General features: G+C 38.4%; 2 protein-coding genes across 8 annotated transcripts in view; both read left to right on the plus strand.

Annotated features, from left to right (window-relative positions):
* The window catches only part of RABGAP1 (RAB GTPase activating protein 1), a 169,183-nt gene that overhangs the window by 80,559 nt on the left and 62,046 nt on the right, over positions 1 to 26,578 (plus strand). The window lies entirely within an intron of this gene.
* GPR21 (G protein-coupled receptor 21) lies at positions 807 to 23,051 on the plus strand. Its single transcript, XM_019970792.2, has 2 exons — positions 807 to 12,383; positions 12,801 to 23,051. The coding sequence occupies exon 2, from the start codon at positions 13,194 to 13,196 to the stop codon at positions 14,241 to 14,243; it is 1,050 nt and encodes a 349-aa protein (XP_019826351.1). The 5' UTR covers positions 807 to 12,383; positions 12,801 to 13,193; the 3' UTR covers positions 14,244 to 23,051.

Consider the following 26,578-nt stretch of genomic DNA (forward strand, 5'->3'; position numbering starts at 1 on the left):
TTAAAAGATCAGCTCTTAACAATATCTGATACATTTGATTAATGTTTTATATATGCTGGTGTCATGTCAAGTTTATATTTCACATTAAACTTACTGTGGATGATAGAAACCAGAAAGCTTTCTAAAAGATGTATATTAAATTGCTGACATGTAATCAGAATGTACAAGTCATTTAACCATCATAATATTAGTTGATGCTGTTTTGTTTTATTCTATAGTGTTACATAGGTTAAATACAAGATATATATTGGCTATATCTATCAAACTAGGTTTTTCTGTCTTCCTAGAAATAGTTATCACTGTAATTGACATTTTAAAATTTGCTCTGATTTTTTTTTTGAGTCGTAAAACTACATATTTTTAAATTTATTTCTACAGCAAGCTGTGATTTACATAGGCTTAAATACACAAATTGACAGCTCGATGACATTTTACATGTTAATACACTGCTCTGATCACTACCAAAAGAAAGAATATGTCCACCACTTCAAAAAGTTATTTTTGTCCCTGTCTAGTTGTAACCACCCCTACTCCACCCCTGAAAAACCAATACTGTGTTCTGACTTCTCTTTCTCTAGATTAGTTTTGATTGTTCTTGAACTTCATTTAAAAACAATGATACAGTCATGTAGCATGTACTTGTTTGTATCTGACTTTTTCTGCTCATCCATTTTGGGAGTATATCAGTAGTTTTTTGTTTTTTTTTTTAAGATTTTTAAAAATTCATTTTTGGCTGCACTGGGTCTTCGTTGCTGCATGCAGGCTTTCTCTAGTTGTGGTGAGTAGGGCTACTCTTCTGGTTGTGGTGCTTGGGCTTGTCGGTGGGGTGGCTTCTCATTGTGGAGCATGGGATCTAGAGCACAGGCTCAGTAGTTGTGGCCCACCGGCTTAATTGGTCCAAGACACATGGGATCTTCCCGGACCAGGAGTCAAACCCATGTCCTCTGCGTTGGCAGGCAGATTCTTAACCACTGGACTATCAGGGAAATCCAAGTAGTTCGTTTTTTATTCGTTTTCATTTTTTTAGTTGCTGCAAATATTCCATTGTATGAATAAATCACACTTTAAAAAATCTATTCTGGTATTATAGATGTTTTGTTTCTTGTTTTAGCTTTTATAAAGTTGCTGTGAACATTCTTGCATATAACAGGTGCTATGATCTGAAGGTGTCCTTTAAAATTCATGTTGGAACTTATCCATTATACCAAGGCGATATTGAAAAAGTAGGGCCTTTGGGAGGTGACTCGATCGTGAGGGCAGAATCCTCATGCTAGGGTTAGCACCCTTATAAAAGAGTCAAGGGAAAGCTCCCTCACCTTCCACCATGTGAGGACACAACTAGAAGTTGGCAGTGTGCCACCCAAAAGGGAGCCTTCACCTGAGCCCAACTGTGTGGCACCCTGATCTTAGACTTCTAGCCTCCAGAATGGTGAGCAATGAAATTCTGCTGTTCATAAGCTGTCCATTCTGTGGTATTTTGTTATAGAAACCCAGATAGACTAAATCAGTGCAATTTTTTATTCAGTCATTGTGCTATTGCTAGGCATTTATTTTGTTTTCAATTTTCAGTCTCTAAATGATGTTTACTAAACAACCTTACACAATGTTCCAAATCTTTGACTTTTATGGAATAGTCTCAGTAGTGTGGTTACTGGATCAGAGGGTAATACGTTTTTTAAACTTGCTATTTAATTTTTGTATGTAATTTACTTATATCCAGCTTGCTTCTCTGAAAGGCTGTGGCAGTTCATGGTTTCACCAGCAATGTAGGAAAGTGCCTATTAGCCCATATCCCAGACAGTATTTGATATCACTATAATTTTTGCTGTCAGTGGATGTAAATGATGCCATTATGTCTTTAGTTTGCAATTCCCTGACTACAAGTAAATTTGAGTGATTTGCTCTTCCATGAATTATCTCTTTGTATTCTTTGTATATTTTTCTATTAATTATAAGATGTCAGTTCATAAGTACTTTATATGATTACCTATATTAATTCTTTGTAACTTCATTATATACTTTTCTAGAATTTGAGATTTATATTGACTTTATAGTTTTATGCCATACAAAACATTTTCAATTTTTATGTAGAAAATTGTGTCTTGGTTGAGGTTTATCCTACCTCGAGATTTTGTAAATGTACTTTCCAGCATTTCCTTGTGAAATTTTTATTGTATGTGTTACATTTGTACATCTTTAATCCATCTGAAATTTATTTTTGTACATGGCATATGATAGCAGTCCAATTTTACTTTCTCCCAGATGGCTAACCAGTTGTGCTACTTCTATTTTCCTACTGAGTAGAACTACCATCTTTGTTAATCTTAAATTCTCATACATGCTAGGATTAATCTCTAGCTTGTTCAATTTGATGTTTATGTGTTCCTATACCAGTATGGTTTTGGTTTTGGTTAAAGAGACTTTGAGTTATGTTCTATTATCTGGTAAAGCAAGTCTTTTTCTTCATTGTTTCCCAAATAATTTTCTTACCTATTTTTGCATATGTAATTTTCCATATAAACTTTAAAATCATTTTCTCCAGTCTCACCATCATCCTGTAAGGTTATATAAGGATTCTAGTTTGAATTACATTTAATTTATATATTAATTTACGTTACAAGTTACATTGTTATAATATATTTACATCTGGGAATATAGTATGTCTTTCCATTTGCCCAGATCTTATGTTTGTTAAGACTTCTTTCATATATGTTTTATTCCTCTTTAGTTAAATTTATTCCTAAGAATTATCTTAGAGTGTTCTTGCTATACCAAATGGAATTTTTTTTTCTGATTTCCATTTCTAAATAGCTAATTGCTACAATAGAGAATAGACTTTTTAAAATTCTCTATCCATGTACTTCTTGATATTTTGATTAATCCTCCTGTTTATACTAGCATCCTTTGAGATTTTCAGATATATGATAATAGCAAAAACAGTTTCACTTCTTTTTTCACTATTTATGCAGGTTGCTAAATTTTCCTATTTTTCTATTTGATAGAAACATTAAGACAGTGTTTAATGATGATGGTGATAAGTAGCATCACTATTGAGTTCCTGATTTTAATTAAAATGATCTTAGTTTTTCAGACTTCTGGAAAGCATGCTATTCACTTGGGTTGCTTTTTTTATTGTAAGTACTTTTTATTTGATTTAAGTGATTTATTCTATCCAGAGTTTGCTTTTTTTAATTAGGAATGTCTATTGAAATATCTACCAGGCTTCCCTGGTGGCTCAGATGGCAAAGAATCTGCCTGCAATTACAGGCGACCCAGGTTCCATCCCAGGGTCGAGAAGATCCCCTGGAGGAGAAAATGGTTACCCACTCCTGTATTTTTAACCTGGAGAATCCCATAGGCACAGGAGCCTGGAAGGCTGCAGTCCATGGGGTCTCAGTCTAACATGACTGAGTGACTAACACACACACTGAAATTTTATGAAGGAATTTTTCAGCACTTAAATATGATTTTCTTTAATTTGTTGATGAAGTAGATACATTATCAACATATAATAGACTTCTTGATACTGAACTACCTTTGGCTTCATGGAATAAATTTCTGTAGACCAAATACTCCTGGATTCTTTGTTTTCTTTTCCTACTGGTCTTGACAGAGGGTTTCTCAACCATAGTCTCTAGTTAGAGCTTGTCAGACGCAGGGTGAGGAAACTAGTAAATAAGCCACTCATATGGCCTCATACATACAGTGTCAGACTTTATTTTTTTGGGCTCCAAAATCACTGCAGATGGTGACTGCAGCCATGAAATTAAAAGACGCTTACTCCTTGGAAGGAAAGTTATGACCAACCTAGACAGCATATTCAAAAGCAGAGACATTACTTTGCCAACAAAGGTCCATCTAGTCAAGGCTGTGGTTTTTCCTGTGGTCATGTACGCATGTGAGAGTTGGACTGTGAAGAAAGCCGAGTGCTGAAGAATTGATGCTTTTGAACTGTGATGTTGGAGAAGACTCCTGAGAGTCCCTTGGACTGCAAGGAGATCCAACCGGTCCATTCTAAAGGAGATCAGTCCTGGGTGTTCTTTGGAAGGAATGATGCTAAAGCTGAAAGTCCAGTACTTTGGCCACCTCATACGAAGAGTTGACTCATTGGAAAAGACCCTGATGCTGGGAGGGATTAGGGGCAGGAGGAGAAGGGGATGACAGAGGATGAGATGGCTGGATGGCATCACTGACTCGATGGACGTGAGTCTCAGTGAACTCCGGGAGTTGGTGATGGACAGGGAGGCCTGGCGTGCTGCGATTCATGGTGTCTCGAAGAGTCGGAGACGACTGAGCGACTGATCTGATCTGAACTGATGGCCTCTCTTACTCCCAGCTATAAGATTTACAGCTCCTTGGTTCTGATGAGTCAAATAAATTGGAATTTAGAATGGAGGAAAAATAGGGTACTTTCTGGTTTCCAACTTCCAGAATCATCCTCTGGTCTGTCTTTATTTTGGTTATTTTTTCACCTTTTATATCAATGACTCTATTTTGTTTTGCTTTGTACCAGAAATTTACATCAAAAGGCTGCCTTAAAGGATTCTTTTAATACAACAATGAAATAGCAACCTATTCTAATGTTTCTCTTTCCTTCTGTTAGTTAGCTTTGTCTTCTCTGAAGTCTATTTGCATTGTTTTCTCTAGTTATTTTAGTGGCAAGTGTTTTGCCGTGAATTTCAGGCTTTTATCCAGAACCTAAACTATTAGTAAGCCCAGATAATCAGTATTTATGTTTCTAATTGTCCAAAGGAAGTCTTTGGACATTTTACCAGTCTGGAAAATTTTAATTTGAATATCTAACTATAATTTCATTATTTTGCAGATTGTTCTAATTAAAAATCTTTCTAGTGGTTTTGGTAATAGTTAAGGATTAATAGTCCTGGGTGTACTTTGGAAGGATTGTTGCTAAAGCTGAAACTCCAGTACTTTGGCCACCTCATGCAAAGAGTTGACTCATTGGAAAAGACTGATGCTGGGAGGGATTGGGGGCAGGAGGAGAAGGGGACGACAGAGCATGAGATGGACAGGGAGGCTTCTTGTGCTGCAGTTCATGGGGTCACAAAGAGTCGGACACGACTGAGCGACTGAACTGAACTGAAGGTTTCAATAAGCTTTAATGATGAGAACCTCCTGTTGATACTAAACAAAAAGGTAGCAAGTTAGCAAATAAAGCACTGGCCATGAAGTTAGGCAGCATGAGTACTAGTGTCAGCTCTGCCACTGGCTTATATGAACTCAAATGAAGTTCTGCACCTGTGACTATTAATTTCCTTTTCTGTGAAATGAAGCTGCTGAAGTAAATGGTTGAGCTTCTTTTAAGCTTTAACATTCTGGAAAAATGAAATACCATGTTTGAGACCTGCCCCCAAAATAGCTCATGATTCTACTGTTTCACAATTCAGTGCTCTTGCTATGTGATTTTGTAAGAAAACAGATTGTCGGGGGACTTTCAGAACTTTATTATCTGTTCCCATATAGCAGTTGCTGTAGTAGGTCTGCTGTAGTTTTGAATGTTCATGTCTCCCCAAAGTTCATATATTGAAATCCCTAACACCCCGTACCCTCAACAGTGTGATGATGTTTGGAGGTGGGACCTTTGAGAGGAAATAGATCAAGGAGGTGGAGCCCTCATGAATGGGATTAGTATCCTTATTAAAAAAGACCCTAGAAAGCTCCCTTGCCCCTTCTGTCCTATGAGGACACAGTATAAAATATCTATGATACTCAATCTGCCGCCACCTTGGTCTTGGACTTTTCAGTGTCCAGAACAATGAGAAATAAATTTGTTGTTCATAGGCAGTTCAGTCTGTGGTATTTTTGTTATAGCATTCTAATGTCTAAGACACTGTTCCTTTAAATTGTTCTTTGTGAAAGTAATTTTTAAGTCTCCATATCCCGTCTTGGTAAATTCATGTATCCTCTTTGAGTTTCTGTAAGTCATATCTGTCCAGGCAGTTTTCAAGATCTTTTTATGTTATGAGACTATAATTCAATTTATTATGTATCAACCTAATAATTACCAGTGAATTAAGTTGTTGTCATACTAGAATTTTACTTGAAAGGTCTTCATGTCCAAAAACAGAATTGCCTGTTGTATTATAGGTATTTCTTATTCAGTCAGTCAGAAATACCTTTGAAAGCCTGCTGTGTGTCAGCCTGTGTGTTAAGGTCTTACGGATATGCCCATAAATAAAATGTACCTGTTTTTTGGTTTAGGGGAATCTACAATCTAAAGTAGACAATTAACTAACCAATTGCAATAAAGTTGCATGAGGGTTATAGATAAGAAAATACATATTGTTGTGCAGCAAATGACAAGAACTTTTCATCTAAGAGTTTCATCTATGAACTCGTGTTCGTAAATTATCGAGAGAGGGTGATTATTGGGATAGGATGGGACTGCATGGCATGTGTGATGTTAAAAGTTGAAAACATGTTCTCAAGGATGAGAAAGAGCTTGGCAGTTTCAAAGTGTATGAAAGTAGGTGGGTAGGAGCCAGATCTTAGAAAGCTTAAATAAGGCATATTTAATACCTCAGGCAATAGGAAGTCATTTAAGCATTTTAAGAGGCAAATCATATATTCAGGTTTGGAAGGCACTATGCAGAGTGATTTAGTGTCCACCTAAAGGTAGATTGTCTCGATTCAAATCCTGGTTCTGTATTTAGGCCGTTGACATTGGGCGATTTAGCATTAAACTTTTGTTTACTGTGTGTAAAATGGTATAATAATAATATTTTATTTGTTGAGTTGTTAGTTTTATGTACTTAATAAACCACTTAATACAATGCATAGCCCCTGGTAAGTATAATCAATCTGATTTCAGTATTGACCCATCTGGTGATGTCCATATGTAGAGTCTTCTCTTGTGTTTTTGGAAGAGGGTGTTTGCTATGACCAGTGCGTTCTCTTGGCAAAACTGTTAGTCTTTGACCTGGTTCACTTTGTACTCCAAGGCCAAATTTGCCTGTTACTCCAGGTAGCTCTTGACTTCCTACTTTTGCATTCCAGTCCCCTATAACAAAGAGGACATCTTTGGGGGGTGTTAGTTCTAGAAGGTCCTATAGGTCTTCATAGAACTGTTCAACTTCTTCAGCATTGCTGGTCGGGGCATAGACTTGGATTACTGTGATATTGAATGGTTTGCCTTGAAAATGAACAGAGATCTATCATTTTTGAGATTGCATCCAAGTACTGCATTTCAGACTCTTGTGATCTATGATGGCTACTCCATTTCTTCTAAGGGATTCCTGCCCACAGTAGTAGATATAATGGTCATCTGAGTTAAATTCACCCATTTCAGTCCATTTTAGTTCGCTGATTCCTAATATGTCATTGTTCACTCTTGGCCATCTCCTGTTTGACCACTTCCAGTTTGCCTTGATTCATGGACCTAACATTCCAGGTTCCTATGCAATATTGCTGTTAGAGCATCGGACTTTACTTCCATCACCCATCACATCCACAACTGGGTGGTGTTTTTGCTTTGGCTCTGTCTCTTCATTCCTTCTGAAGCTATTTCTCCTCTCTTCTCCAGTAGCATATTGGTCACCTGCCAACCTGGGGAGTTCATCTTTCAGTGTCATAACTGTTTGCCTTTTCATACTGTTCACGGGGTTCTCAAGACAAGAATACTGAAGTGGTTTGCCATTCCCTTCTCCAGTGGACCATGTTTTGTGGCCCTACACGGCATGGTTCAGTTTCATTGAGCTAGACAAGGCTGTGGTCCATATGATCAGTTTGATTAGTTTTCTTTGATTATGGTTTTCATTCTGTCTGTCCTCTGATGGATAAAAGCTTCCTGATGGGAGAGATTGACTGAGGTGGAAACTGGGTCTTGTTCTGATGGGTGGGGCCAAGTTCAGTAAATCTTTAATCCACAATTTTCTGTTGATGGACGGGGCTGTGTTCCCTCCTTGTTGCTTGGCCTCAGGCCTCCTTGAAGTGAAGTGAAGTGAAGTCCCTCAGTCGTGTCTGACTTTTTGCGACCCCATGGACTGTAGCCTACCAGGCTCCATCCATGAGATTTTCCAGGCAAGAATACTGGAGTGGGTTGCCATTCCTCCTCCTTACCTGAGGCCAAACTATGGTGAAGGTAATGAAGATAATGGCAGCCTCCTTCAAAAGATCCCATTCAGGCACTGCTGCACTCAGAACCCCCAACCCTGCAGCAGGCCACCACTGACACTCATGGGCAAAAGTAGATGTTTTTCTGGAACTGTCTTGCTTTTTCGATGATCCAGCAGATGTTGGCAATTTGATCTCTGGTTCCTCTGCCTTTTCTAAATCCGACTTGAACATCTGGAAGTTCACGTTTCACGAACTGTTGAAGCCTGGCTTGGAGAATTTTGAACATTACTTTGCTAGTATGTGAAGTATGAAGTGAAGTTGCTCAGTTGTGTCCAACTCTTTGCAACCCCATGGACTGTAGCCTACCAGGCTCCTCAGTCCATGGGATTTTCCAGGCAAGAGTACTGGAGTGGGTTGGCATTTCCTTCTCCAGGGGATCTTCCCGACTCAGGGATCGAACCTGGGTCTCCCGCATTGTAGGCATGTGAGATGAGTGCAATTGTGTGGTAGTTTGAACATTCTTTGGCATTGCCTTTCAGTGGGATTGGAATGAAAACTGACCTTTTCCAGTCCTGTGGCCATTGCTGAGTTTTCTAGATTTGCTGGCATATTGAGTGTGTATCACTTTCACAGCATCAACTTTTAGAATTTGAAATAGCTCAACTGGAATTTCATCACCTCCACTAGCTTTGTTAAATATTAACAATTTTACATGTTTCATCAAGTTACATTGTCATTCTGTAAGAATTTGTCACTGAGGCCATCAGAGTCCATTATGAATAAATTGAGTACCAAGGACTGTCTGAAGGCATGTTGCAGTGATGACATAAGGCCAAATGGAGCTGAGCCCTGTGAAGCAGGTGATTTAACCTGGCATTGTCTGTTCAGCTTGGCTCTGGGAGGACATCTATACAGCCAGGTTTTTTTGTTAGTTTTACCAAAAGGACATGTTATATATTACTTTGGCTGTCTTTTTTATCTGTGTATAAAAATAGTACATAGAAATTAGCAAATTCACAAAACATAAAACCACAAAGAAAAAAAAATCATTTGTAATCCCATTATCCAATGAAAAGTAGAATTGATTTTTAATGTATTTTCTTTCAGTCATATATACAGAAATACTCTTACTAAATACATCATACAACTACATTATTTTAAAAGGGAAATGTATGGATGAATTTTTGTGAAGACACAGATTTATTGCTTTCCCTTATTAATAATTTCTGTCCTCTAAAAAAAGTGGTTTGTTTTAATCCAAAATAAAACATATAACTCTTAACTAATTATTTTTATTTAGTTTCTAGTATGAATATTTTGAGGGCTTCCCAGGTGGCCATGGTAAAGAATCTGCCTGCCAATGCGGGAGACGAAAAAGATGCGGGTTCGATCCTTGAAGTAGGAAATGGCAACCTGCTCCAGTATTCTTGCCTGGAGTATTCCATGGACAGAGGAGCCTGGTGGGCTTCAGTTCATGGGGTCACAGAGTCAGGACACAACTGAGTGACTGAACACGTGTGCTCACATACACACAAATATTTTGATTATAGCTGCTCCTAGAGTGGTTTTATTAAAACAGAAACAAAATTGAAAGCACTACTGTTTTACTAATGGTATTGTAACAGCTTGTTGGTTTCATTGCATTTTTATAACATTTTAAATTCTTTAAAGCTATCAGTTAATGTAACAGCTGTTTATATCAGCATAACTACCTAATTTTATATATGAGAAACCTGAGATGGAATAAGAGACTAAGTTACATGCCCAAATTACAAGTAGTTAGAAAAACATGGACTCTTAGCTTTGGCAAATGGTTTTGCCATTTATTGAAATGTAAGTCTCAGAAATTATTCTTTTTTAAGTCAATATTTATTAAGCACTGAAAATAGGAAGATCAGAAATAAAGTCTACGTCAAATGTAGAGGGTAATGAGTAATCTGGTTTGGCTGGAGGGCAAGGTATTTGGGGGATTTGGACTAGTGAGATCAAACTGGAAAGTCATTGGGAACCATAGACTCTTCTTGCATAATGGAGTTCATAATAACCCTAATAAAGCATGTGCTGATGGATATTTAACAAGCAGAAATGAATAGATTATAAAAATGAACAAGAAGTACAGAAAATATTTAATGATAGCCCCAAATATTAAAAACTAAAAGGGGAAATGAATTTGAGAGCCATTATAGAAATAGATTCCCAAGATATGGTGAGTAAGAATGGTATATTAAGGGAGAGAGTGGTCAAGATGATTCCCGAGTTCATACCTGAGTGCTTGGGGAAATCTCAGGGGAAAAAAGAGGTTTATTTGGTAGGAAAAATGTATTTAATTGTTGGATGTGCTATGGTTGAAGTCTCTATAAGACATCCAAGTAGAAGATGTGTGACCAGTAGGCAAATTGTGGATGGAAAAGAGAACTCAGGAGTGAAATCAGATCTGGAGACATACGCAGAGAAGTTACCTGTCTAATGGGAATAATTTTTAATGCCATATCATCATTCCTTCTTGCCTACGTATATACAGTCTCAATGTATTTGAGGAATGCAGGGCAGCAGTGTATCCAAATGACTGTTGTTACCACCCTTAGAACTAGGCAGTCACAGTGAGAGAGGGCACCTTAGGATTCAGAAGAGCCCAAGCCTCAAGCAGCACAAGGTGACTAGTGGGAAAACACAGACTAGGAAGGCTGTTTGAGTTGTATGAGAAGAAAATAAAGTTATATACCTCCTGTTTCTTAGATGTTGGTAAACCTTTTGTGTACACCATCTGCTTTATTTCTCAACAATCTCATGAAATAGAGAGTATGATCTTCATTTTGAAGGTGATGAAACTGAAGCCAAGAGAAGCTAAGTGATAATAGAGCAAGGAAGCAAGGATTTGAACCGATGGGAGTTCAGTGTCACGGGTCCTTTTGACATACTTTGCCATCTTTTCCAGTAAGACCTGTCGATTAAGCTATCAAACTTATGCTTAATAGGCTTTTTTAGTTCCTTGCCTTTGTGTAATAAGCACAGTGCTTCAGATCTTAAAATGTAATTGAATTCTGATGGTGAGTAACCATTGCCTGTAGTGAGAAAGCATGTGTGGGAAGCAAACAAAAAATGAAAGTTGGATCTCATAATATACATCTCCATCCCGGTATGCAGCCCTTCTGAAATGTTTTCAGATGTCAACATTTGTTTATTTTACTCTACTGAGTTATGTGAAACTTAGAAGAATGAACTGAGAGTCCAAAGATACCTGGGAGAAAAGATACTAAAAATACACAATTAACTAAAAATTGTCATAATTTGACACTCCCAGTTAGCTGAAAATTGTGCTCATTTGACATCATCTGAAATGCCACAGTACAATCCCAATTTGTGTTAGTAGGCACAGACAAGATTGTGTGTTCTAGGATACAAAGCTAGTTTGTACCATGAAACTTCCTGTAATTGTGGGTGCATTTACTTGCCCATCTTTTGTTTGTATATATACCACTTCACAGCAAACTAGAAGCAAGTTATGACATTTCAACCAGACGATAGTGTTGAATATAGGAACAGTGTAATTCTTCTTTGTGTGTGCTGTTTCTGCAGTATTTGAAATGGATGGGATTTTCTTTGTTTTTTTCTCTTAAAGACCTAATTTTTAAATTTGCTTGTTATTTTGGTCATGTTTCTTAAAACTGATCCATATATAGTGAACCATGAGAAGAAATTAATGCCAAATATGTAGTCTTCTAGCTAGAACTTCTGGTGCTGGATTTTGATTCTTCAGTTGTCATGCACTGTTAACATACTTTCATTCTTTAACATTGCTCTTTGTTCTGTGGGAAATGCTACAAGAAAATAGGAATTTCCTCTCACCGTTAGCCCTCTGGCAGTGTTTTTCAGTCTAATTCCCGGCTTGCACTCAGTCCTGGTTACTACCTCCTCTTCTTACTGGCAGTCTAAATTCCGCTAATCTACGAAGAGGGGGGTTCCAGACCGACGAGGAAACAGCTTTCAGACGCTGCACTGCAGGCATATTAAGTTATCCCCTCACTGTGCAGTCTGGAAATCGGGGAGCATTTCTCTGGCAGTGAATTCTAATGAGCTGCTAAAGATGCCAGAGCCTGTGTGCGCACCCGGGCGTTTTCTTCTTTCCCCTCCCCCGCCTCTTCCTTTTCCCAAGCCCCCTCTTCTCCCTATTTCTCCTCCTCCTCCTTTATCCCCTCCCTCTGTGTCTCAGTTCTGCAGTAAACGAGGCTGAGGCACATTCCTGCTTTGCAAGGCTTTCAGCTAAGGATGTTCTGTGGCTTTTGTTTGGATTGCAGCATGCAGAATTACAGGTAATACTCGGAAATTGAGCTAGACAGATCAATGCTATTGAAATGTTTTCTAAGAGGCAAAATATTGGAATCAATAAAAAAAATTAAGTTATCTTGGCTAATTTTATTAGTGGTAATTAAATGGTATAAGTAGATTCCTTTTCTCCCCTGAAAAGCTCAAAAGAAAGGAAATGGGGTTAGATTGATCTGACTGGCGATTGATTTTGCTTTATGTTGGTCATGAAAGACTGCTGTTGCTGCACCTCCCCTGTAAAGTAAGAACCATTTATGTGGGGGTGCTGCTGAGGGTAGGCGTGAATAGTTGACCTGGGTGGGGTGGGATGGAGTGGGAGGTGGGATACCAGCTTGAGCTAGCCAGGTTCTTGATTAGGGCATTGGATACAAAATGTAAAACGCTCTCTCCTTTTCTTCTGTCAGCTGTTCAGAGGAGACTCATTACAACTCTTGCTGAAGTCCTAGCCTTCCTCCCTTCTCTTCTGCCCCTGCCCCCCACCCTCACTGGCTGAAGACCTTGTACCCAGAGTTTGCCTTACTCCCCTGGTGCTATGTGTATGGTAAACCTGGTACTATGGCCGCATCTGGGACTGGCCAGACAACTGCTGCTGGTTCTCCCTATTCCAAGAAGGATTTAAAGGGGAATTACACTGCAGGCAATGCACCAGAGCGGCAGCATCGCGAGCTTGGGGACTAAGGCTCCTCGGGCATTATTGCAGACACACAGAGCTGACCGCAATGACAGCAGCTGCTCCTTTGAACTGTTGGCAGCAGCCAAGCGGCAGCATGAAGTGAAAGATCACTCCTGAGCTCAAGATGAACTCTACCTTGGATGGTAATCAGAGCAGCCACTCTTTTTGCCTCTTGGCATTTGGCTACTTGGAAACTGTCAATTTTTGCCTTTTGGAAGTATTGATTATTGTGTTTCTAACTGTGTTGATTATTTCTGGCAACATCATTGTGATTTTTGTATTTCACTGTGCACCTTTGTTGAACCACCATACTACAAGTTACTTTATCCAGACTATGGCATATGCTGACCTCTTGGTTGGGGTAAGCTGCCTGGTCCCTTCTTTATCACTCCTCCACCACCCGCTTCCAGTAGAGGAGTCCTTGACTTGCCAGGTATTTGGTTTTGTAGTATCAGTTCTGAAGAGTGTCTCCATGGCCTCTCTGGCCTGTATCAGCATTGATAGATATATTGCTATCACTAAACCTTTAACCTATAATACCCTGGTTACGCCCTGGAGACTACGTCTGTGTATTTTCCTGATTTGGCTATATTCCACTCTGGTCTTCCTGCCTTCCTTTTTCCACTGGGGCAAACCTGGATATCATGGAGATGTGTTTCAGTGGTGTGCAGAGTCCTGGCACACCGACCCCTACTTCACCCTGTTCATCGTGATGATGTTGTATGCCCCAGCAGCCCTCATTGTGTGCTTCACCTATTTCAACATCTTCCGCATCTGCCAACAGCACACAAAGGAAATCAACGAAAGGCAAGCCCGCTTCAGCAGCCAGAGTGGGGAGACTGGGGAGGTGCAGGCTTGTTCTGATAAGCGTTATGCCATGGTCCTATTCCGAATTACTAGTGTATTTTACATCCTCTGGTTGCCGTACATCATCTACTTCTTATTGGAGAGCTCTACTGGCCACAGCAACCGCTTCGCATCCTTCTTGACCACCTGGCTTGCTATTAGTAATAGTTTCTGCAACTGTGTCATTTATAGTCTTTCCAACAGTGTCTTCCAAAGAGGACTAAAGCGCCTATCAGGGGCCATGTGTACTTCTTGTGCAAGTCAGATGGTAGCTAAGGACCCTTACACAGTTCGGAGCAAAGGCCCTCTTAATGGATTTCATGTCTGAAGTGGTTCAAATATTGAGTTGCTGTGTGTTTTGTGTGTGTGTTTCCTTTTTATCTTTTTGTATCTCTAGTTCTCCGGGAAATATGGGACAAAATAATTTAATAATTTGATTCTAAGCAATAGCTGACAAGTGATCCATCCAAAATACCTTGTTAAGTTTGCAGAAATGATTTTTTTAAGTGCTTTTGAATTAGAAAAATCAGGACCACGAGGATAAATTGCTGTTCATAATGTCATGGAAGTAACTGTATTTCTCAGACTTAAAAATGAATAAAGCCATATCTAACACCTCTCCAGCTGGCATGACTAAACCTGGTTGTGAAAAGCGTCAGCATTTTTCAAAGTCTTTGTTTTCTTGTTGCTTTTTTGGGTTCTTTCTAGCTGTTTAGGCTTCATGTACAATTGATTTAACAGGGAATATTAAAATACAGTGATGAATTAACTGTATAGTAATTCAGTGATGAATTCCTCATGTATGTCACAGTGTAACTATGCTGCAGGTTTCCATACTGCCATTCAGAAAGCCGAATGTTTTGTCTTATTCTCTTGAGAAAATTCTCAATGCAGTGAATAATGTGAAAACTTAAGCATGAATTTTAAATTTGTGTGTTGAATCGTGAAGCAAAAGTGCAGTCAAATTATATAATTTATATAAAAAACTAAAATATATTTTGTGCCATCCTTCACTGAGACCTAAAGAGATGTATGTACTAAAAGTGATTGTGTTCTAGTATTCTTGCCCATGCCTTTGTGTATGTGTGTGTTAAGAATATTTGAGTTAGATTTTTCCTTTAGAGCCAAATGCATTTTAATAACCTGAAAAATAATTAAATGACAGGCTGATGGCCTCCACTTTTATAATGGTGAAAATACATTAAAATGTATCTTTAGTTTCTCTGCTCTTTTTATCTAGAGACCTTTTGAAATATTAGAATATCAGGAAGAAAAGCGTCCTAAGCAACTTGAGTCAGAAAATACACTATACATTTAGCTAGTACTTTTTTTTTAAATAGAAGGCGTTGATTGAGGTGTTCTCTTTGTAGTTAAATGGAATCATCTAATCAAATAGCAACTAATTCTTTTTAAAAGCATTCTTTCAGCTAGTGTTAAGAAATCCATATTTAGTGTTAAGGAATGAGAGAAGTTCTGATTAAATCTCCATTGCTATTCTCTTTCTGGGAAAAAAAACAAACATCATTGGGTTACAGTTCATTTGCTCAAATAGGCTTTTTTTTTTTTTTTCCAGTCAAAATACTAGCAAAATCTATAGAATTAGTAATTGAGAGTGCTGTGTATTTGTATGTATAGTACTGTTTTGTTTCTCAAAGTGGTTATGTTTAGAGCAAGAGGTTTATTTTTCTAAAAGGAAAGAAGGGTTTCCCAGCAGCTCCAGGCATAAAGTATTTCCTCTGCTTTCTGCTGGTTTTAATGTTTTGGAAGTCTTCAGGGAACTTACATGATCTCTGCCTTTGGCTAGATGTTGTAATAGGGATGTGACAATAGTGTGCAGTGAGATGGAAGATAGAAGAAAACGAAGGGAAATGGGTTAAAGTGGATTTTTGAGTCCAGGGAAGGACATGGATATTTATAAAACAGACAGATGTGGTTTGGTTTTCCATCATTAAGTTTAAATGTTTATGCTAATACCTGTTCTCTTAAAAATAAAAACGCTTAAGTAGAATGATTTTGAGGTTAAATCTCTAAAATCTAACAGATTTGAAATAAAGGATAGTATTTTACGATGTTAGATTTTAGAGATTTGATTTAACCTCAAAATCATCCTACTTAAGCGTTTTTATTTTTAAGAGAACAAGTATTAGCATAAACATTTAAACTTCAGATTCTGAGTTCTTCCCAAAAGCTTGAAAATTTGGTTCTGAATTATTTCAAAATTTAGAACTCATATTGAAATTGCGAGTTATGTTAACAGTGGCTTTAAGTTGCCATTTGAAGTAGAAAACCTTTTCTGTTAGATTCTGAAAAATAGCTGTATATAATTTCCCTTTATTTAGGTGGCACAGATTTTTTTTTTATTTCCCTTTTTCATGTATATATTAAAGAAACTGTTCAAATTGGCACAGTTTGCTTGTCAGTTTTTAGTTCTACCAATATGGTAATCATAAAGATTAATTTGTATAGAAAACTGATGTCAAATCTACTAATTAGTCAGTTAGCATCAGTTTTTACTTTTGGGAGGACTCAGCCCTTTTAATTTTTTCTTGCAGTAGGGTTCTGTCTTAGAGAAACAGGTTTTTGGTAAAGATTTTGTGGAAATTTCATGGAGATGAGGAAATCTGTTTAATTTTCTGGAAACGGCTAATCACGCTGATATTTTAATGACTGGAAAGGCAGCAGTTCTTTTAATAAGAGCTTTTGTTAATAGATTTTTATATTTTTTCCCTAATATCAAATTTAGATGTTGTCAGAGGTCCCCCCTCCCCCAGATTAGAACCTCTATCAATGACCCAGCCTAAAACTAAAGTAGAAATTAAGTAGATTTAGTAATTTTAAAGAAAAACAAAGCACCACCACCACCACCCCCCACCCGCCATGAGGCTTGCTTAATATCAGGTGTCTTTCCAGTTGGACCTTGTAAAGGCTAAGGTTTCTTCCAGGTATCAGTTCTGTTCTCATATTCGTTATCTATACTGCTTTTAAATTTTTGTTTTCTTGTGGTATGTGCATGCTGGGGAGAAGAGATGTGTCTGGATACAATCATACAGTCTTGGGGCAGTTTCTGTGTGATACATTTGCAGTTCATATGTATTTATAAGTAACCTTTTCATCCTGGCCTATTTATTGCAACATTTAATGACATTTTGTTTAAATACCAGTCTTAACTGGTTGAGAATGATAAAAAGTATTAGAGTCAGTCACCCTAGGCTTTGGCAAGACAGCCTATTTAACTTTATATGGTATATGACTAATACCAGAGGAAGTGTAAGCTTTTTGTGATTGTGTTGAAATTATTTCATAGGAAATTTAAAAATGAGACTATACTAATTATATCTGTAATTAATTGTGTTTTTAATACAATGATTTCACTGAAAGTGTGTTTTTTGCTCTTAGAGTGGAAAAGCAATTACAAAAGGACAATTATTCCACTTAAATGAAAAAATTGTCTTACAGCAGAATGGCTATTTGCATTTTTCATGGACCAGTTAATTCTTACCCTAAATCACATTTTGAAAAGAATTTTCTTTAAGGTTTATTGCTGGCTAAATACTTTTTTGAGCCTTTTAAATGACTTTTCCTTTTTACTTGAATAATGGTCTCAGTATTTTAAGGATTGGGAAAACTTGAATTTTTTTGTACTATTAAATGCATTTACTCTTCACCTCTTTGAACTTGAAAATGAAGCAACAGGGTTATGAGTTCCCAGGTAGTATAGTGATTTCTGGGAGTTTCCTCAGCTTTTAATCAAAAGGTTTGATTAAAACATCAGCTTTTGATGATGTTGTAGGAATTTTACTGACTTTGTGTTTTTGTATCATAAAAGACTTGTGAAATAAATTATTGACAAACCAGAATTTATTGCTGTATGAGGAGATTTGGGGAAGTTTAAGGATGGGGAGAATCATGGAACTATGAAAAAATTTTAAAATTTTACGAATGACTTCGTAAGTCATTTGTGTTCATTTTTGTGTACTTTTTCCATTTCAGGTTAAAGTTTTATATTAAATATACATATTATTAATATATTTTGCAGACGCAAGGAATGTTCTAGACTATAAATGAGTCATTTGGCTTTTCTTCAAAATTTAGGTAATAAGGGAATCATGATATGTAAAATGAACTCTGAACAGAGAATCTGTGATTCTGTTACTAATTGACAACATTTTGTAAGCGCTTAGTTTCTTCTATTTATAATAATCCCTTCATCCTTCACAGGGTTACTTTGAGGACTGAATTAGATAATGGATGTAAAAGAACTTTGTAATATGTAAAGTGCTTTGCAAATAAAAATGAATACTATTATTTATCTGCCATAGTTTTATATCTAAGGAAGTTTTACATATTGGTGTGGTATTACCCCACGTAAGATCTTTGAAAGCCAATCCCACATTTAAGTAGAGAGGCATGATAAATTCTCACCTTTCTAAAACGACAGTAGCTTTTAACATAAAATTCAACATAAAACTATTCCATTTACTCCCTATACTTGTTTCTAAAGTCTCTAAAGCTAGGTTCAGTGTCTCTTCATACCTTTATCCCCCAAATCTAACATGGCACCTGGCTTAGTGTGGAAGTTTTGTTAAGTTTTACAGAACTAATGAATGACCCTTTGTAATGATCACTTCTAGTCACTATTATAACTTCTTGACATTATAGAGCAGTGATGGTCAAAGGGTATTCCGAAGCCCATTAGCAGTTTTTCATATGGTCAAGGCCATTCTAGACTCTAAATAGTAAACATCCTTCTTTGTACCAAGAACTAGTGTGGGAATGTGTGTGATTTATATGCTAGGTAACTTTACTCCTGGAAATTCAGTAGCCTTGGCCAACGGACTATTTGTTATTGTTATTTAGTTGCTAAATTGTGTCTGACTCTGTTAGGACCCCCATAGACTGTAGCCCACCACTAGGCGCCTGTGTCCATGGGATTTCCCAAGCAAGAATACTGGAGTGGGTTGCCATTTCCTTCTCCAAAGGATCTTTCTGACCCAGGGATCATACCCACATCTCCTGCATTGGCAGGCAGATTCTTTACCACTGAGCCACTAGGGAAGCCCCAGGGAATTTAACTGTCAGACTGCCAGTTTCTCACAGTATGTACAAGATTTTGGCTTTAGATCAACATAAGGTATGCTGTAAAAATCAGCCACAATGAAAAAAGCACAATAGAATAGGACAGCTTGGTGAAAGAAATTGTTCTGATTCTTTGGTTTTGCTTTTTTTTTTTTTCCTCTTAGTCTTTATCACTTTTCCATCTTTCCTTCCTTTCTTTTCTTAACACACTGTTGGTCATGTATTCAGACTGAAGTGCTTATGGTACTGCTATTGTTGTTCAATCGTTAAGTCATGTCCGACTCTGTGACCCCATGGACTGCAGCACAAAGGCTCCTCTGTCCTCCACTGTCTCCCGGAGTTTACCCAACTTTATGTCCATTGAGTCGCTGACATATCTAAGCATCTCATCCTCTGCCACCTCCTTCTCCTCTGGCCTTTAATCTTTCCCAGCATCAAGGTCTTTTCCAGTGAGTCGGCTCTTTGCATCAGGTGGCCAAAAAGTATTGGAGCTTTAGCATCAGCATCAGTCCCTCCAATTAATATTCAGGGTTGATTTCCTTTAGGATTGACTGGTTTGATCTCTTTGCAGTCCAAAGGACTTTGAAGAGTCTTCTCCAGCACCAGAGCCTCAGTTTTTTGGCACTTAGCCTTTTATGTGGTCCAGCTCTCACGTCTGTACATGATTATTGGAAAAATAGCTTTGACTTTATGGATCTTGTCAACAAAGTGATATCTCTGCTATTTAATATGCTGTCTAGGTTTATCACAGCTTTTCTTCCAAGGAGCAAGCGTCTGTTAATTTCATGACTACAGTCACTGTGCACAGTGATTTTGGAGCCCAGGTAAAGAAAATCTGTCACTGCTTCCAATTTTTCTTCTATTTGCCATGAAGTAATGGGACCAGATGTCATGATCTTAATTTTTTTAATGTTCAGTTTCAAGCCAACTTTTTCACTCTCTTCTTTCACCCTTATTAAGAGGCTCTTTAGTTCCTCTTCACTTTCTGCCATTAAAATGGTATCATCTGCATATCTGAGGTTGTTGATATTTCTCCCAACAATCCTGATCCCAACTTGTGATTCATCAGCCTGGCATTTCACATGATGTACTCTGCATAGATGTTAAATAAGCAGGGTGACAGTATACAGCTTTGTCGTTCTCCTTTCCCAATGTCAAAGGAGCCCATTGTTCCATATCTGGTTTGAACTGTTGCTTCTTGATTCCCATACAGGTTTCTCAGGAGACAGGTAAGGTGGTCTGTTACTCCTGTCTTTTTAAGAATTTTCCAGTTTGCTGTGATCCATACCGTCAAAGGCATCCACGTAGTCAGTGAAGCAGAAGTAGATGTTTTTCTGGAATTCCCTTGTCTTCTCCATGATCCAACGAATGTTGGCATTTTGATCTCTGGTTCCTCTGCCTTTTTTAAACCCAGCTTGTACATCTGAAAGTTCTTAGTTCACATACTGCTGAAGCCTCGCTGGAGGGATTTTGAGCATAACCTTGGTAGGTAGTGTGCGAAATGAATGCAATTGTGTGGTAGTTTGAAGCTTCTTTGATATTGCTCTTTTTTGAGATTGAAATGAAAACTGACCTTTTCAAGTCCTGTGGCCACTGTTGAGTTTTCCAGTTTGTTGACATATTGAGTGCAGCACTTTCACAGCATCATCTTTTAGGATTTAAAATAGCTCAGCTGAAATTCCATCACCTCTTCTAGCTTTGTTCGGAATAATGCTTCCTAAGGCCCACTAGACTTTGTACTCCAGCGTGTCTGGCTCTAGGTGAGTGATCACACCATTGTGGTTATCTGAGTAATTAACACTTTTTTTGTGCAGTTCTTCTGTATATTCTTGCCACCTCTTCTTAATCTCTTCTGCTTCTGGTAGGTACTTAGCCATTTCTGTCCTTTATTGTGCCCATCCTTGCGTGACATCTTCAATTTTCTTGAAGGGATCTTTTAGTCTTTCCCATTCTGTTGTTTTTCTCTATTTGCATCGTTCATTTAAGAAGGCCTTCTTATCTCTTCTTGCTGTTCTCTGGAATTCTACATTCAGTTGGATAAATCTTTGTTTCTTCCTTGCCTTTCACTTCTCTTCTTTCCTCAGCTATTTGTAAAGCCGCCTCAAACAACCAGTTTGCCTTCTTGTATTTCTTTTTCTTTGGAATAATTTTGGTCACTGCCTCCTGTATAGTGTTAGGAACCTCTGTCCATAATTCTTCAGGCAGTCTATCTACCAGATCTCACCCCTTGAGTCTACTTATCACCTCCACTGTATAATCATAAGGGATTTGATTTAGGTCATAACTGAATGGCCCAGTGGTTTTCCCTTCTTTCTTCACTTGAAGCCTGAATTTTGCAGTAAGGAGCTCAGTCAGCTCCCGGTCTTGTTTTTGCTGACTGTGTAGAGCTTCTTCATCTACAAAGAACATAATCAATCTGATTTCAGTATTGACCATCTAGTGATGTCCATGTGTAAAGTTGTCTCTTGGGTTGTTGGAAAAAGGTGTTTGCTGTGACCAGCATGTTTTTTTGACAAAACTGTTAGCCTTTGCTTGGCTCCATTTTGTAATCTAAGGCCAAACTTGCTTGTTATTATGGGCTATCTCTTGACTTTCTACATTTGCATTCCAATTCCCTATAATGAAAAGGACATCTTATTTTGGTGTTAGTTCTAGAAGGTGTTGTAAGTCCTCATAGAACCAGTCAGCTTCAGCTTCTTCATCATCAGTGATTGGGGCATTGACTTGGATTACTGTGATATTGAATGGTTTGCATTGGAAACAAACTGAGCTCATTCTGTCATTTTTGAGATTGCACCCAAGTACTGTGTTTTGGAATCTATTGTTGACTGTGAGGGCTGTTCCATTTCTTCTAAGGGATTCTTGCCCACAGGAGTAGATATAATGGTCATGTGAATTAAATTTACCCATTCTGGTCCACTTAGTTCACTGATTCCTAAGATGTCAGTGTTCAGTCTTGCCATCTCCTGCTTGACCACATCCAGCTTGCCTGGATTCATGGGTCTTACATTCCAGGTTCCTATGCAATATTGTTCTTTACAGTATCAGACTTTACTTTCACCATCAGATACATCCACAACTGAGCACCTTTTCCACTTTGGCCCAGACACTTCATTTCTTTCTGGAACTATTAGCAGTTGCCCTCTGGTCTTCCCCAGTAGCATACTGGACACCTTCCGACCTGAGGAGTTAATCTTCAGGTATCATATCTTTTTGCCTTTTCATGCTGTTCCTGGGGTTCTTGTGGCAAGAATACTAGAGTGGGTTGCCATCTCCTCCTCCAGTAGACCACGTTTTGTCAGAACTCTTCACCCTGACCCATCCATTTTGGGTGACACTGCATGGCATGGCATTTTCATTAAGTTACATAAGCCCATTCACCATGACAAGGCTGTGATCCATGAAGGGGATGATAACTGCTGTAGGGTTTGGAAAATTGTATTGTGCCATAACTGGCTTTTAGGGAAAGTTTAAGAAGCAATCAAGAACCTCAGTAGCTAGCTCTATTAAATGCCAGTATTGCTAGCTGGCCTCAGGGATTTAAAGAAGGATCACATGATTACTTTCTTACAGAACTTCATAGTTTTTACATGTTTCATATGGAAAAATTCTGTGATCCGTTTTTCAAAAGGCTTCACAGAGTGACTATCTGGGTAAATTTACCAAGCCTACTGGTTGGACAGTTGGCGTACCATGGATCTGTTTCTTGGGGTGGGTCCGTGTGTGTGGATACATGCGCACGTCTATGGTCAGTCATATCCGACTCTTTGCAACGCCATGGGCTGTAGCCCACCAGGGTCCATGGCATTTGCCGGGGTTTAAAATCATGTTACTTCATTAGTTTAAAATAAGAAATCAGTGCTGGCAATAGGGAGCAATCTTTCTCTCTTGATTGGTCTTCATGGGAAGCCAGACCATATTCAGAGTGTTGCTTGGTGAGAATGAAATCTCAGAATATGGTTCTGTAACATGAACATTTCCTGATGTAAGACTAAGCCTGATATTCCACCTCTGTGATCTGAAAACCTGGTCATTGGGATCCTGATGAAAGTTGAAATCATTTTACTTCTAGCACTGACCTTCTAATTGACATATTCTTTAGTTAAATTAACTTCTTTTGTTACTTAGCTTTTACTATATTTCCTTGCAAATTTACAGTCTTACTTCCTAACTCATTCTTTTGAGGTGGTTGTATACCATAAAATTTTGTTTTCTGATTTAATATTCAAAGAGTGGCCTCATTACTTTGTTAGCTTGGGGAAACAACTCATCTTGGTTTTCATAAAGCAAATACATACTATCTAGTGGGAAAAGCAAGATACATGAAAATACCTATAAAAATTAACAGTATCAGACAGGTAATTAGAAACATTGAATTTTTGAAAGTCATATTATCCCCAAAGGAGACAGGGAACATCATTTGAAAAAAGACGTAGATCATTTGGTCTGATTCTCTCTTTACCAATAGGAAAACAGTCCGGTGGCCACATATCCATTTGCGACAATACTCAGACTGCATACTTCCTAATTCGTTGTCCTTTCCTATTATATCTTGTTGTTTTTGCAGAGAAGTTGGAGTTTGGCTTTCTTCAGCCAAGTCCTGAAGAAGACTTAAATAGGCTGATATACGGTGTGTATATGTGCTCGGGTGTGTAATTTTAGGTGTATAAAGCATTATGGGCAACAATATAATTGTTAACAGAGTCGTCTTATGCTTCAGAAGAGTTTTATAAACTTTGTCTTATTTAATCGTTCCAACAGTCTGTGAGCTAGTGACTCATATTATTAACCCCGTTACAAAGATGAGAAATGTGAGATTTGGAGTTGCCAGAGTCAAGCAGTTAATAATAGAAGATATGGGATTCAAACCCAAGTCTTTCTGACTTCAGAATCTACATTGTTACCTCATGTAACTGTCACAGAAACCTATCGGGTAGGGGTTATTTTTTGTTTTATATATGTATGTGTGTGTGTGTGTGTATATATATAGATTTATAAAACAGGTGAGGAAACTTAGGTTTAGAGAGATTAAGAAACTTTTATCAATATATCAACTAACTTCTATACTTGGAAAACATGTGACAGACTTCTACTAAATATTAGCAGATTTAGTATGTATGTTTATTTCTGTTAACTCCACAGTCAGTTCAGTTGCTCAGTCATGTCTGACTCTTTGCAACCCCGTGGACTGCAGCATGCCAGGCTTCCATGTCCATCACCAACTCCCAGAGCTTGCTCAAACTCAGTGTCCATCCAGTCAGTGATGCCATCCAACCATCTTATCCTCTGTCGTCCCCTTCTCCTCCTGCTTTCAATCTTTCCCAGCATTAAGGTCTTGTCCAAGGAGTCAGTTCTTCGCATCAGGTGGCCACAGTATTGGAGTTTCAGCTTCAGCATTAGTCTTTCCAATGAATATTCAGGACTGATTTCCTTTAGGACTGACTGGTTTGATCCACTACAAAAACAGCAGAAGTATAATACATATGGACAAAGAGAAGAGGAGCAGAGGTATTGGCAGATGAATGAACCCCCCAAAATTTGGGGTTATAGATACCCAGCAGACAAGTGGTAACTGACTGCAGAATTGACAAAGCCGAATTCTAAAGTCATGGAGGAGGGACAAAAAGAGTCAAACTAATCTGCCCATAAAACCCAATAAATAGGTGGAAATTAGATTCTTGATATGCCCCTACAGGCAGAGAGTAGCATGAAGCTGAAAATGAAACAATTGTTAGAAAGTTTATTGAAAGCACTGTCACCCACTACCTTGATCTCCATCCCAAGCTGGCCCTAGTAGACAATTGGTTTTTCACCATCCCAGCAGAAGACGGGAAAGTTACTCTTCAGAGATTGAACCACAGATGTTCCAGATGCCAGGCCTAGCTGAGAATGTGCCTAAAACACCTTGTTGAAAACCTTAGTGTCAAGAGAATGTCTGCTTGTTAAATAATCAGTATCCTCTTCCTGGGCTTCCCTGGTGGCTCAGTGGTAAGAATATGCCTGCCAATGCAGGGGACATGGGTCCAATCCCTGAGTTGGGAAGATCCCCTGGAGAAGGAAATGGCAACCCACTCCAGTTTCCACTCTTGCCTGGGAAATCCATGGACAGAGGAGTCTGGTGGGCTAGAGTTCAGGGGGCTCACAGAAGAGTCATACACAACTGAGCAACTAAACAACAAAAACATCCTCTTCCCATTATACTTCTAGAATGCTCTTAGTCAACCTTAAACTTTCTAAAGCAGGAGATAAGAGGAGTCCAGCCTGGGGGCCAGTATTTGAAGGCTCTCAGTTCAAATGGACTGGGCAGGCCCATCACTTTAAGTTGATGCCCATCAGTCAGTGAATCCCACTCATGCATCTAAGGCTTCCAGTTGATTTTTATTCCTTATATTTTAATATCAGTAGTCAACCAGAGAAAGTCTTATGAATAGATTTGAGAATATGTATATTAAATGTGCAAAACCCAAAACAAATCCGAGGAAGCAGAAGCAATGCAAGTCATAGAAGAAAACTTCCCCCCCGCCCCAAAATCAAATATTTATAACTAAATATTTTCAGAGATGGTTTTGCTTCCATTAAAGAAAAGTGAAAGTGAAGTCTCTCAGTCGTGTCCGACTCTTTGCCACCCCATGGACTGTAGCCTACCAGGCTCTTCCATCCATGGCATTTTCCAGGCAAGAATACTGGAGTGGGTTGCCATTTCCTTCTCCAGAAGATCTTCCCGACCCAGGGTTTGAACCCGGGTCTCAAGCATTGTAGGCAGACGCTTTACCGTCTGAGCCACCAGGGAAGTCCAAGCATTAAAGAAAATAGGATGCCATTTAAAAAAAAAATAAGAAAGCTCTTGAGATTAAAAATATAATCAGACATTTTTTTAAATTAGAGAAGTTGGAAGATAAAATTGAGATAGACCAAATAGTGAAACAAAAAATAGTAAAATAGATGAAAGCCAGACAATTAGAGACGTGATCGGGGGTCCAATATCTGACTTCTTAGTCTTTCTTAGACTTTCAGAAACAGAGAAGAATGGAGACATCCTCAGATAACACAAAAGAAATTTATCAACTGAAGGATATGAGTTTACATAATGAAAAGGAAGTAGTCACTTACGGATGTGGGAGTTGGACCAGAAAGAAGGCTGAGCACCAAAGAATTGATGCTTTCAAACCGTGGTGCTAGAAAACACTCTTGAGAGTCCCTTGGACAGCAAGATCAAACCAGTCAATCCAAAGGGAAGTCAGCCCCTGAATACTCTTTGAAAGCCCTGATGCTGAAGCTCTTAATACTTTGGCCACCTGATGCAAACAACCAGCTCATTAGAAAAAACCCTGATGCTGGGAAGGATTGAAGGCAAAAGGAGAAGAGGGCAACAGAGGATGAGACGGTTGGATAGCATTACTGATTGAATGGATGTGAACTTGGGCAAACTCCGAGTGTTGGTGAGGCACAGGGAGGCCTGTTGTGCTGCAGTGCGTGGGGCTGAAAAAAGTCTGACATGACTTAGCAACTGAACAACAATGAAAAGGACCAACCAACTTAATGTAATAAAAAAGACTGTAATGGCAAATCATAAAATTTCAGAAAACT

The sequence above is a fragment of the Bos indicus genome, chromosome 11, assembly GCF_029378745.1.
Source record: "Bos indicus isolate NIAB-ARS_2022 breed Sahiwal x Tharparkar chromosome 11, NIAB-ARS_B.indTharparkar_mat_pri_1.0, whole genome shotgun sequence".
NCBI lineage: Eukaryota > Metazoa > Chordata > Mammalia > Artiodactyla > Bovidae > Bos > Bos indicus.

Coding starts and splice junctions, on each gene's coding strand:
- GPR21 (XM_019970792.2), top strand. CDS start 13,194: ATGAACTCTACCTTGGATGGTAATCAGAGCAGCCACTCTTTTTGCCTC.